This window comes from Daucus carota, chromosome 5 (genome assembly GCF_001625215.2).
Source record: "Daucus carota subsp. sativus chromosome 5, DH1 v3.0, whole genome shotgun sequence".
NCBI lineage: Eukaryota > Viridiplantae > Streptophyta > Magnoliopsida > Apiales > Apiaceae > Daucus > Daucus carota.
The window spans coordinates 29052219-29066068 of NC_030385.2; the positions used below are offsets into that span (position 1 = coordinate 29052219).

The 13850-nt window shown below is 32.3% G+C and overlaps 1 protein-coding gene and 2 long non-coding RNA genes across 3 annotated transcripts; 1 reads left to right on the plus strand and 2 right to left on the minus strand.

Moving 5' to 3' along the window:
• The first annotated feature begins 4150 nt into the window (after nucleotides 1-4150).
• Nucleotides 4151-6919, plus strand: LOC135152983 (uncharacterized). The gene is made up of 2 exons (XR_010292396.1): nucleotides 4151-4565; nucleotides 6249-6919. It is a non-coding gene; the product is annotated as an uncharacterized LOC135152983 (long non-coding RNA).
• Nucleotides 6920-7284: 365 nt separating this feature from the next.
• LOC108222589 (uncharacterized) lies at nucleotides 7285-8969 on the minus strand. The gene is made up of 3 exons (XR_010291750.1): nucleotides 8710-8969; nucleotides 8357-8385; nucleotides 7285-8255 (listed from the first exon to the last, which is right to left on the minus strand). It is a non-coding gene; the product is annotated as an uncharacterized LOC108222589 (long non-coding RNA).
• A 1790-nt stretch (nucleotides 8970-10759) lies between these two features.
• Nucleotides 10760-13230, minus strand: LOC108220358 (blue copper protein). Its single transcript, XM_017394100.2, has 3 exons — nucleotides 12839-13230; nucleotides 12273-12656; nucleotides 10760-11249 (listed from the first exon to the last, which is right to left on the minus strand). Exons 1-3 carry the CDS (start codon nucleotides 13020-13022, stop codon nucleotides 11038-11040), a joined length of 780 nt encoding a protein of 259 aa, XP_017249589.1. The 5' UTR covers nucleotides 13023-13230; the 3' UTR covers nucleotides 10760-11037.
• Nucleotides 13231-13850: the final 620 nt, after the last annotated feature.

The following is a 13850-nucleotide window of genomic DNA, read 5'->3' on the forward strand; positions in this document are numbered from 1 at the left end:
TCAATGCCTTTTTCAAACTCTCATATGGTTGGAAGATACTATGAGATCCAACATTATCTGGGTCGGGTTACATGAAGATCCGAAATTTGAAATTATAGTGTTAATTTGAATAAGAAAGATGCTGGGTCGATCCGAAGCTTAATGGGTTGATCCAAGAGAATGTGAAATTACCAAACCAGCCTTAAAAAATGACTCATGCTTTAAGAATTATATAGATTTGTAAATGATTAATGTGATAAAAAGATTTATGTATACTATTTGGATGAATCTTTCATTCAAAATATATAATTTTAATACTAAAAGAATCCATCATAAATATTTTAAATATTTTTGACATAAGTTATTCAATGTTTAAGCTCTTAATTTTTATTTATATATTCTTAAATCACTTTTAAAAACACCTTAAAGAATCTTAGATAATAAAATTTAGCAAAAATAAATCATTAAAAAATTACATCTTATATAATTTACAGTTTTTTTTATAATCTTATATAACATTTATCAAAACCTTGTATTTTTGATAAAATATTTTTTTAAACTTTTTTAAGGAACTGTAATAGGAATCCAAAGGTCACACAAAGAACAGTTTTACATGTGATTTAAAGAGTTACGTTGATGTAAAGATTATAATAAAGAATTATTTCAAGAATCTTGAATCTCTATGATTAATATTATTCACTTTTTCTGTCACACTCTTTGAATTTTATTACTTTTTATTAAAGATTTTATTATGTTTTATTGAAGATTCTTTGAAATACTTAGTTACAAATTTGATTTGAGAAATCTATAAATACGATAAAATTCGAAATTCCTTAAAAAAAATTCACCCTAAACATTTTAACATCATTAGTAAATTGGTTAATAGAATCTTAATATTATTCTCGAACTCTTATCAATATATTTTTCTACAAAACCTTGACGTTTTATACTACATTTCACCGTAAACTAACTAACATCATTAGTGAATTGATTAAAAGAATCTTAATATTAATTTTTCACTTACCGCAAAAATAAAAAAATATAATACATCATGTTTTTTATTAAATAGTAAAAAATTAATTCAAATATTAAATAGAAAATATTTATTATCGTACCAAATGTTCGTAAAATCTAATAATTTTTTTTACGAAGAATACTATTAAAATATTCTTATTAACATCTTACAAATATACACATTATTTGATTAACATAAATAATAATATATGCAATTTATTAATTTCCTTTTCTATATTATTCATATCTCAATCAATCACACAGAGCATTTACTGTATATTAAATTTGAATTTCAAATTTCAAATTTCAAAAGATTCACCTTAATAAATAGGGAAGTTTTATCACAGTATTTTAACATTTATTTTTATTTATTTCTTAAAGTGTCTTTTTGATATTATTATAATTTTTGTATTAGGATTCTTTCATATTAATTAGTTTGAGATTCTTCAAAATAATTATTAAAAGTACTAGAAGAGTCAAAAGAATATCATACGGAAAATAATTTATACAAGAAAAATCTCAAATTTTGAAAGAATCTTGCATGTCACAAATATTTATTATTAAAAATAATAAAATATCTCAGCGAATCTTGTATATATATTGTAAAAGAATCTTGTATGGTGCTTAATAGTTATACCGAGTCATAACATGATCATTACAAAGTTGTGATGCATCGGATCATTTTTTCATGTAGACCGGTATACACTCATTAAACTCGAATAATATGACAATATTGATTATGGGATATTTTTGACAATAATCAAATCATTTTAAATATTTTAGATTATGGAACTCAAAAACACCATGTGATTCTACAGATTGATATCAAATGTTGAAGACACAATAGAACTCTTATAAATTACATACTTAAGAAACAAATTAAATTCTAATTAGAAACATAACTGCAGACTTTTTTTTATGATAAGTAGTAGAAATTATATTAATAAGCGAATAAAATCCAGAATACAAAGACAAACAACCATCAAAAGAACACAGGTTGATTATAAACATAACTAGAACACAAACTAGAACACCCAAAAACTAAATCAAGATGAACTTCCACCTTAGTAAAGAACCTAGTATTCTAAGAAGATCCTTTAGAATCAGCCAAGCTTTCCAACTCCAAGAGAACCTGATCAACATCCATCAAGTCTTTACTCACATCGCAGAAACAGGATATCGATGAATCAAAAGGAAGGACCTTTGAGGAAAACAGAAGCTCTTCAGAACCTAACTTAGCATTCTCTAAAATGTTTAGATCATAGAGATTCTCGATCATTTTATCCTCCAACACATCTTGCACATTTTATCCTCCAGACTTGGGAACTCACAGAAGAACCAATTTTCTCATAAATTAGTCTTCCGCCTCGTTCTTCTTCGGCTCAACTTCTTCCGATTTCTCTTCCAACAACTTTCAACCTTCCTCGTCAGCCTCCCGTGCCTTCTTTAGAGCTTCATTTTTCTTTATTGCTTGCAACTTCAAGGGATTTTAATATGCAACACCCAAGAGCCACCCCATATCCGGCAAAATTAATCGGAGCCACTTGATCCTTATCACCGATCACGAAAAAGCATGAACAACCAATTCTTACCTACCCCCAAACATTCATAGTCAATTCAGAAGTATTCCGAACAAGCAAAAACACAACAAGATTCAAAGCAGATGCACAAATTGAATTTGTCCCCAAAAATTCAAAAATCAAAATGGAAACCCGAAGTCTACCCCAATACTGGGAACTCAACAATCAACCAAGGCACTGACGGAAACACAAAACAACATGGTGAAACATAATAAAGCGTAGTATTTGGGTTCAATTCAATCCCTATAGCAGCCAACTGTATCTGAATTATTATCGCTGATGTTGTCATGGAGATTTTTCTCCACCATTGAATCCCTGAAAAAGAGTGGATGATTCTGGAGGTTATAGAACATGGTAACAAATAAATTTTATAAAAAAGTTCTAGATCTATGATAATGGGACGTAGTATAGACCTTGAATTGATGAAGCATAGTGTTTCAACGTGACTGTCTTTTTCTTACAATGAGGGAGATTCTTCTCGACGGAAAATATATGTAATGATTTCAGATTATTTTGTGCTTTGATTGAATTGTGGCAGATGCCAAAAATAAAAGATTCTTAATTAATCAACAACAGATTATTTACGATTTTGCCCATGTGTTTATTAGATTAGGATATATATTTTATTGATTATAATTTAGGAAATACTTAAATATGACAAAAAATAATCAATGATATCCAGGAGGGTTCCTCGGTTTTCTTGATAACATGGTTTTCTCTGGAACCTCTCTCTCTCTATATATATATATATATGTATATAATGTATATATATAATGTATATGAATTACAAATTTTAGTTCTATTTAAAATATGAATCTATAGTAGTTTGTTTTTTCTTTCCACCAAGGCCAAAATCAACCCCTTGACTATGTAAAGTATAAATAATTTCCGGTATGTTTTGCTCATGTTGTAACAAGTAATTGTTTAAAGTGTTGATTGCTTGAAGTGTTTCCTTTGATGACACGCTTGGGATGATGTACAGTATTTACACTGCACATGTTACCGTACATGTATACTCTATCTAGTGCATACGTATGATTAATTATTGCATGTAACTGATTCTTGTTTTTGAAAATAATGAATTATAAATTGTAAACATATAGAAATTCGGTAAAATAATAAAATATTACTTTATCGATAAAGTAATAAAATATTATATCGATAAAATAATAAATTCAGTAAAGTAATATTTTTTCCCGGTCCGAGGGATATTACTTTAAAGAGGTTTAACTGTACTAGTAACATAACTTTTCTAGAAATACATAATCGTATATATTGAAAATAGAAAGTGGACCGAGTCCATACTCCACACGATTATAGATGGGCCTTACCCTTGTAACCAGGGGGTGAGCACAAAAATCCGAAATCCGGATTATCCGATTTTCCGGTCCGATATCCGATTTAAAATATCCGGAAATTTGGATATCCGATCCGAATAAATCGGACCGGATATCCGATCCGGTTTTTTCATATAAATTCGGATTCGGATCCGGATCACATATATATAAGAAAGCGGATATCCGGATCCGATCCGGTTTTACTATTTATAATTAAAAATATATTTATATAGAATATATATATATATAGGGAGCTATTCTAGTACAAACTAAATTATTCTAAAAACCTACAAACCTAGTCCAATCCAATAGCAAAGCCCAGTCCAATAACAAAACAGCCCAATCCATCAGACAAAATAGCCACCCATCAGACAAATTTAAACGACGACAAATTAAAATAATTAATATTATAGTTAGATACACCTATACATACATTATAGTTACGCTTCTTTGCTCTCGCACTTTTTTTCTTCCTCAAACAAAGGTACGAATCGCGCCATACAACTACGAAACGCATTTTCTTTCAATTACTCACTGATTTCTTCATGTATTTGACACAGCGGTTCAATTTCACAGCGAAATCGAGCACCAAAGTCGAACGACTTCAATCACTGAAGTCGAATTAAGCAAAATCAGTTTCAAAAATCTTCAAAAGGTATATTCCTATGGTTTTTTAGTGATTTAAGTTAATAAACAAGTGAATAAAACTTTCGTAGTGATTGCATGTCAGTATAATGATGTTTCTAGGGTTTATTTTTAATTTTTGACAAAAAACTAATTGTTCATCTTTATGTGATTCTATAACAGCAAGTAGATCTCATTTATTTGATTGTGAAAGCATAATTTAATGGCTAGAACTAGAGGACGTATGTTCATTTTTGTTTGTGAGGAGATTTTGAAAATTTCTTATGATTGCATACTTTTTTTATGATTTGACTGTTATTGAATATCACACTTCTAGTGATTGTATTTTTCATCACATTATGTGTTAGTGATTCTATTTATTATAGTATTTCTGTAATTGCATACTTGTTTTTTATGATTGTAAGTTTCAGCACATTATGTGTTAATCACTATCTTCTTCAAATTATATTAGTAATTATCTGTTTATATTTTAGTGATTGTCATGCTGATGGTGATAACAAATTGAACGTATTATGTTCTCCTATTTAAACTTCAGTGATTAAGAGCTATTGATTGAACAGCCTATGTGTGTTTGAGTACTAAGTTGATTAGCCCAAGCTAATGAGAATTCAATAATTAAAATAACATAGTTGTTAATTGCTAGTAATTTTGTAGCCAGATGTATACACACATTAATGTCCTTAAGACTATCAGAGGAGGATAATTATAACTTAAAAATCTATATCTATATAAGAAACTACTAAGAGTCATGTGATTAATTGTGTACCTTAGGCTTGTATTATAGTGATTGATTAACTTATAATTATCATTTCTATACTTGTTTTGTAGTGATTGCACGCTCTTATGATAAAAACAGAGTATATCATCACCTTAGTGCTAGCATATATAGCATTACTACCATACATGTTGATTTAGTGTCAAAACATGTAACTAAATATTTGGTGGCATTCACTATGTTATTAGATTCAAAACTGTTGTTTTGAACTTGAAATTTCTTTTTTAATGTGATATAATACTATATCTGCATAAACTTAAATGGCGTACACATGTGCAATATTATGTTCATTAGTGCATAAACTACAAAACATTGATGCAACTTTTTGATTCTATGTTTGTGTTATAGTGATTGTAGCCTTTTATTACAAAGTGATTGTAACCTCTAGTGGGACTATGTTGAATGGGGGTGGGAGTGTCCTTAGGGGCATGATGACTCTTAGGGGACGAGTGATAACTTCTAGGGCGGGGGATGATGATTTTTAGAGGGCGGGTGATGACTTCTAGGGGGTTGATGATTTTTACAGGGAGGGTGATGATTTCTAGGGGGCATGATGACTTTTACAGGGCGGGTGATGACTTCTAGGGGGATGATGACTTTTACAGGGCGCTTGAAGGCTTCTAGGGGGGTTAACTAATTTAGTTTTTATTTTGTGGTTTTTGTTCCAATTGTTTATAGTGGTTATATACACGTTGAAGAAGTTGAAATCTGTTCTCGATGAGTTTATAAAGGAATTTTGTAATGATTTGTAAAATACCTTGCTTCTTGTGCAATACCAATTTGTTTAAAAACAACATGATATTGTGCTCTGTCTCTTTTAGTTGATTGTAGAATTATATATTATAGTGACTCTGATAAGAAACTACTATATATTAGAGTCATGTGATCTTTTATTTTTAACTTAGGCATGTACAATAGTGATTGTAGGCTTTCCATGACCAACTCCAATCAATGATGAAGATGTAAGAATTACTCCAACTTTTATACTTTTATTATCCTACTCAATAAAGACAGTTGTCTAATAATAGTATATTTGTACTTGATACTGCAGCATGGCCAGCGAAATCACATTATCAGACTCTGAGTCAAATATAACAATGTGATTTTATCATCGTCACTGAATCTGAAGAGATCAGAAATCATGAAAGTGGGGAAGCAAATATATATTGATATGGTGCCAAAGAAACTGATCAATTTTGCCATCCAATTTGCACAAGCGTCTCAAGAAGAAGACATAGCAGCAACTACTCAACCAAAGCCTGCTAAGAAGAAGACTGTCAGATTTGCAAAAAACCTCACCAGCAATTTTAATGAAGTTCAGAATGACAACCAATGATTGTTTCGGAAACTGATGATTGTTTCAGCAACTACTTTTGATGAAAATCCACAACGACCACTTGACAAGAAAAGATTGTTTAAAGAACTAATTAGATTATTTTTGTGATTTCTTTTGTGTCGAATATTACTAAAATCCACAATGTGGAAAATTATCTGTGGCATTCTAGATTGGTTATTGACTTTTTCATGATGCTATTGTACAAAGATTTTAAAATTTTCTGCAAGTATCAATCTTACTTTTTACTTCTTCAGATCTAGCAAATTTCAATTCAGTAATATGAGTAATTTAACTTATGCTACTAACATGTTCCAAAATTATATTATGTGCTTCAAATTTTACTATAATATGTACAAAATCCCAATTCACTGAACTGCAAAATACAAACTAACTACTAAAAAACATGACTACTATTGTCAAAACACGACTAAATTTAAGTGATTGGAAGTCACACTCTAGTGATCACATCATCACATTTTAGTAGTTGACCCATATGAATTTAGTGATTCCACAAAACATTTACTATATAATCCATAATATTTTCATTCAAATGAATATCAATTCTCAAAGTCTAAAGTAATATCAAAAACTAAACTAAACTAAAGTTTGTTTCCCAGATGGTTTTTGCATTTCCAGTTGTTGCTGATCTGTTTGAAAGGCCCGGTATCTCCTTGTTCTTCTCTTCCAACATTTCATCGAGGTCTTGCACAGCAAGAATCAACTCATTGTTTGATTCTTGTGTCTTTTGAAGTTGTATACGAAGATTTGCATTGAGATCCTTCTCATGATTCATTTCTTGCCTCAGTTCTTCAAGAAAAGCCCGAGGGTCACCTCTTTTATATTCAAATTTGTTTCGTAGTTTAGCTATTTCACACTCTTCTTTGAATGAATCTCGCTCTTACTTCAGGCTAGAAACTTCTTTTTAAAGATCTTGTGTCCTTTTGCTCTCCTTCACAATACTCTTACGCAAGGTCTGTAATTCTAACTCTGAAAGTTCTACCTGCCAGCAAGCTCAGCTTTAAGCTTCTCAATCAAATCTCTGAAGTGTCCTGAGACCTCTCACCTAGAAGAGCCTCACGTGGACTGTTTAGCGAATCATCTGTACTTGCATCCAGAAGAGAACCTCCTGACCATTCAGATTGTGATCCCAGCCTTTCGTCATAGATTTCTGCAGACGCATCAGGTTTTGACCTCCAAGCCAGTGGGGACTGACCTAGAGAAGATAGGAAGCTTTTACCATCTTTTGTGATATTAAAATTTGTCATGCCAAGCACTCGAGTTGTATTATGTTCAGAGCCCGTCTCTGAACTTGACATAGTAACTTCAGATCCACTGAGATGTTCTTCCTGGAACGCAATAAGATACAAGTACGTTATAAAATCTAATATCTTCTCAACAAGTATGCAACACGACATTCCTAATCCAGCAACAGGAACATTAAGATCAAAGTTAAAACAACACATTACATGTAGTAAATTCTTACTTCAGAATTGTGGTATTAATATCTCCATCTATATCGCGATTGCTCAAATGCGCCCTCAAGCTTAAATCCTTGGGGTTATCTCAAGGTTTCACCTTCTTCAAATTCTCTGCAACTCAGAACACGTGACTGTTACGAATCACAACAAAGCAAATTCCCTTTTTGACAAATAAACCAAAATTAATATGTTCAAAAGAATATATTTCTTACCTCTGATCCTGGATCCTTTCGATCATAACCTGTTTCAGAACAAAAATTCGCGGAAATATGAGTCCTGCTCATTGTCCATAATAAACACAAAACTCATCTAATATACTGGTTAAATTCATATATCATTAACAAAAATTAATCATTCACATGTATGTTAATTGAATAAACACAAAACTACAAGTTTCACACATAACAACTACTAAAATCAGCATCTCCATATCTACATAGTTAATCACACACAACTACTAAAATCAGCATCTCCATATCGACATAGTTAATCACACACAACAACTACTAAAATCACCATCTCCATATCTGCATAGTTAATCGAACAATAAAACTAAAGCAATCACCTTGATTATCACTGATTTTGATGAGATCTTTGTTATCATCGTACACAGATTATAAATCAACACCTCCAAAACTGTTTTTGATTTCGATTTCTACAGCTGACGAAGATGTGATGCGAAGAAGATAGAGCATCAGTAGACGAAATCTACGCGAGAGAGAGGATCGATAACACCGAGAGAGACAATCGTTAGCAGCGAGAGAGAAGAGATTTCAAAGAAAATCTGCTAGTAGAGAGAGAAACATTTGAGAGAGAAAGTTATATCTGTTAATAACAGCTGGTCGATAAAATCTCTGTCTTTTTCCTTTTTTTTATATCAACTAAATGGATGGCCAAGATTAAAAGCTGCTAAATAGTAATCAAAGGTGCTGATTAGTTTTTAGTTTTTACAAAAATTGGGGTTTGTATTTGATCATCCCCCTATATATATATATATATTTATATATATATATATATATATATATATATATATTTAATATTTTAAAGAAAATATTAAGAGTCTGACAGTTGCTATTAGTTTGACAGCATGTTACTAATACTTTATATATGAAATTGCAGGCCCCCAGATAAGTAATTAGCATCTCTTTTTCACAATCACTTGCTAGCAATTCTACAGTGTTTTGGGGAATTAATTTTAAGTCCATTAAATTTATATGTAGGATGGTCTCAACTAAAAATTCTATCAGCGATAAGCTCAGAATTATATATAAAGCAAAGAAAGCCACTGTTCGACTGAAAACACCTGCATTTAACTGATAAGTTCGTTTAATAAGTATTTGTGTGGTTGTTTAATTTTTTGTTCAAGCTGATTTCTACATATACTCATGAAAAAAAATTAAAATTAAACATTACAAACTTATTGAATCAGAAAATAATACATATTTTTTTACATATTTTTTTAGAAGAAACAGGATCCGGATAATCCGTTTTCCGATCCGATTAGAGAGGATATCCGGTTAAACCGGAACCGGAACCGGAATGAAAATTCAGTGATCCGAAAAACCGGATATCCGGTTTATAATTCATAACCGGACCGGATATCCGGTTTTGCTCACCCCTACAGTTGTAACCTTCTCGAGTCACTTCATTAGAATGGGCATAGGGAGACGGTCTCAGGGTAATTTGAATTTGGTCCTAAGAATTATTAAAATTCAGTTCAATAATTATTGGATTAAATTGAATTATATATTATTAAGTTGAGCTCAAATTTCAAATTATATCAACTATTTAGACACTGACCGTAACGAGGAAAACAGTTTGTGGGTTAATTTAATTTTGGTCGCAAGAATTATTTGAATCCAGTTCAATAACAATTGGGTTATATTGAATTATTAAGCTAACCTCAAAATTCAAATTATATCAATTGATATATCCGTAAGTCTGATCATGATGGACCTTGTAATTTTAGTGAATTTTTTGTGTATGGATCAGAATTTTTAAAATTGTATTTAAACGTACTAGTTACGTTACTAGTATATTAATTTTAGTTGGATCTGACCCAAACCTAACAGATTAAACGAAAGATTTAGCATAATACTCTCTCATTCCTAATAGATTAAACGAAAGATTTAGCATAATACTCTCTCATTAGTTTGGTACAGATCCAACTATTCTTTTAAAGTAAACTCAGTGCCATGTATTGTCATATAGATTTACTGTTAGTCCCGTTAGTTGATTTAACGGAAGTTATTGAAAGTTATTTGATTGCAAGTAAAAGCTGATTGAGTGAGCTAAATGCAAGTTTTTTGAGTTTAGTCATCCACTTGCAAGTTGAAGTCCAGTTTAGTAATGACCAAATCATTTGATCCTATGAGAAATAAACTATTGCCTCGCTTGCTAACCATTAACTTCTGGAGTTGATTATAAAAAGAAAAAAGGGAAAGTGATGTGTAACTGAAAATTGTTCTCAAATCTAATTGACAATGTATGACGGGCTTCCTTTGGGCACATAATCCGTCAAATTGAAATTACCTATATGTCTATCACGACCTATATGTCTATCACGTGAATTGGGAAAAGAAATTGAGGACGGAATTTTGAATACTATTAGAGTCTTCCGTAATAAATTGGTTGATTTATTCAAAGGAATCACACACATTAGCATTTACAGTCTTTGAAGACTTGAATTAATGAACGAAGAAAGAAACATTGAAGCAGAACAAATACAAGAAACAAACCGTAACCCCTGACAGTTAAATGACTCTGCCAGGTTGCTAGAGCTATACAGAGGATGCAAGCATTATCCGGAATTATTGGGCGTAAAGGTCTGTAGGTGGCTTTTTAAGTCCGCCGTCAAATCCCAGGGCTCAACCCTGTACTGTCGCTGCTGCTGCTAGCGACCCCTGACATTTACAACAAGCTGTTGCCCAAAATCGCACATAAGTGGATTTGTGGTGGTGAAATAATGGTAGCCAGCGGAGTTGAGGATCACCGTGGCAGGACTTGTTTTATACACCGCAATTGCAGACTTCTTGGTGTCGCAATTTTCATATGCTGACTTGGGCACCAAGGCCACGTCCTGGAGCTTGTTCACGAACTTAAATACTACATTGTCACAATTCAAATACATGTAGTAACCATTAGTACATATCATTGTTTTAAATGATAAAGATATTTACATTAAGCATGGTTCTTCCATTTTTACAACTTAATTTCATCTTTCTGCAAGAAAAAAATAGTTTTACTATCACAATTTCTTCATTTACATAAATTATACTATATAAGCATGAGAGCAAATCAAATAGAGAAATCTTGGCACTTTGCACAGAGTAATAAGGAAGTGTAGATTTGTGGATTTGGCCAGCGATGATCTATTGGCAAATTATGGGAATTCTGTTCGGACAACCAAGTTTTGGTCTCCCACAATCTTAAGTGACACGCCTCATTGGATCTTCAATGATCAATGGGCGGAGTATGGTGGTAGCAAATTGGAACAAGGATCAGATGCATTGTGAATCATCTCATCTCACAGAATCGAAATAAGTTTACTTGTATATTATATTTCATTTACAGTATTATTTTACAAATCTTACAAATACACACACAAGCCGGGATCGGGTAAGGTTGGGTACATCATACCCTTTCCAGACCCTGCGTTAAGCAGGATATACTGGGCATGTTTAATTTGATTTATGTATTATTTACGATGCATATATCTTGAAATGTGCGTAGATATGTTAACTTATCATGTTATTGTAGCCATGTCATGAACGAGGCTTATCTGTCATGAAACGGCTCATTATAAGTCATAAAATATGGTTGGAGTTGAGCTCATTATAAGTCAGCCAAGTTTTTGAATAATTCTGAGAATCTATTCATATATGAGCCTGGTATGACAGCGGCAAAACTAGGTTCATATGAACAAGGTAGACTATAGGTTCATGATTCACGATCCTTTTGCCTCAGCAGTCTCTAACTTGGAAGAGCATAGTAAATTAAGCATTATATATAAGCCCTTCTCCAGCTTGTTAACTTAACAATTACTTGTATAGCTACTAAATCATGCATGACATTGCTAAAGTTTGAAGCTTAATAAAATTGGAAGGATATTTAGAATATAAAGCGTACCTAAAACGTCCCCAACAAGAAAGATCCTGTTGGAAGCCCAAGCTTTATAATCAGAGGCACCACCAGAAGATGGAGACCATCCAAATTCATCTCCAACAATATGTGTAGTAACTGCATCATCAGACATATCTTTGCCGGAGGAGGAGACGGGAGCTGGAGTAGCCAATTGTTTAGGTGCTGTGTCAGGGACAGTAATAGCCACTTTCTGTCCCATTCGACAGTGTCCAGCAACAGTGCATATGTAATAGTGTGTGCCAACTGATTCAAGATTAAAGGTTGCGGGACTGGCTGCTTCGATTGATATAATCTCTGTTAAATTGCAATTATCGTACCCTTCTTTTGTTACCTCAGCTGCTGTGTGTAATCCCTGTGGGAACACAAAAACTTGGAGAAAAAATAGTAAATCATAAGGCCTCAACATTATACTTACAAATTTAAGCACCTAAACTATAAAAAAAGGGAACATATCTAATTACTACTAGATTTATGTTTCGGAAAAACTGCATACACTACATTTTGTATTCATTGAAAAGAAAGGCAAATATATGTATAGAAACAGCACATACCAACATTGTCATTAACTGAGAACCTTTGTATAGAAGACCAGATTCTGTAAGGTACAGATATGCCAGGAAGGGATGTCCATAGTACGATGTGTGTTCGTTCATTGAAGAAGCCGGCCACAGGCTTCTGTATTACAAGAAAGACAATCATGGCGATGCTTAAAGCCATTTTTCTCAACTGCACCATCTTGTTTAATAGATCGAATCCAAAGTCTTACTGTCGATCTATTTTTGATCACCCTTTTATATATAGAGTTCTGGTATTGACTTTGCGCCACACTCTCGTATCAGCTAGATTAATTTGACAAGTCTACAATCATTCAAACTGCAAAGTTAAGTACTTGTATTCCTTTCTCCTGAAAAAAATATATTTCATGTTCCTCTCTTTTGGCATGTAAAGGCTTTCTGACTATCTATGTGTAAGGAAAAAAACGAGTGGGAATTGACTACTCTCATTGGGATATTATGAATATTCTTTCGAGTTCAAAAGTTGTAATATGTTATACAGCTTAGTCATGGCCACAGCCAGTGAAGTCAACAATTGGATAATCTTCAATTTCAAGGGTCTTCTTTTCATCGCACAATACTTAAATTATCAAGTAATTGTGGTAACATACTTAGTATAGTGTCAAGGCCCGTATCAGCGCTCATTTCTTCTCAGGAGTACCCAAGAGAGATACAGCTAGAACAGTATGTTATTCATGTTCAGTAATATCAGAGCTTCTCGACTTGTCTTATATATTTATCAAGCATAGCAGAAAGTATTAATTATTTCTGAAGACAGCCAATCACCGAAGTAATTCTATCAAACTGGGTGTCTAACTTTGACTTCAAATAATAATAATACATAAAGTCCAATCACTATGGCTATCTTCATATTCTTGATAACTTCGTGGAGTCGGTTACTCCACTCACTCTAGACTATAGTCAATCTAGTAATGCGCTATACATTCTGTGAAGATTCTAAGTTACTTGTTTTTTATTTGGTTTAGGAAGAACTTCTAGAGACCAGAGA

What these genes read in the sequence shown, in the direction of transcription:
- LOC108220358 (XM_017394100.2), bottom strand. Translation starts at nt 13,022, where the DNA reads ATGGTGCAGTTGAGAAAAATGGCTTTAAGCATCGCCATGATTGTCTTT. An exon ending in CTCAGTTAATGACAATGTTG is followed by an intron (nt 12,657 to 12,838) that starts GTATGTGCTGTT and finishes TTTTTCTCCAAG; the next exon opens with TTTTTGTGTTCCCACAGGGA. An exon ending in TCTTGTTGGGGACGTTTTAG is followed by an intron (nt 11,250 to 12,272) that starts GTACGCTTTATA and finishes GTGACAATGTAG; the next exon opens with TATTTAAGTTCGTGAACAAG.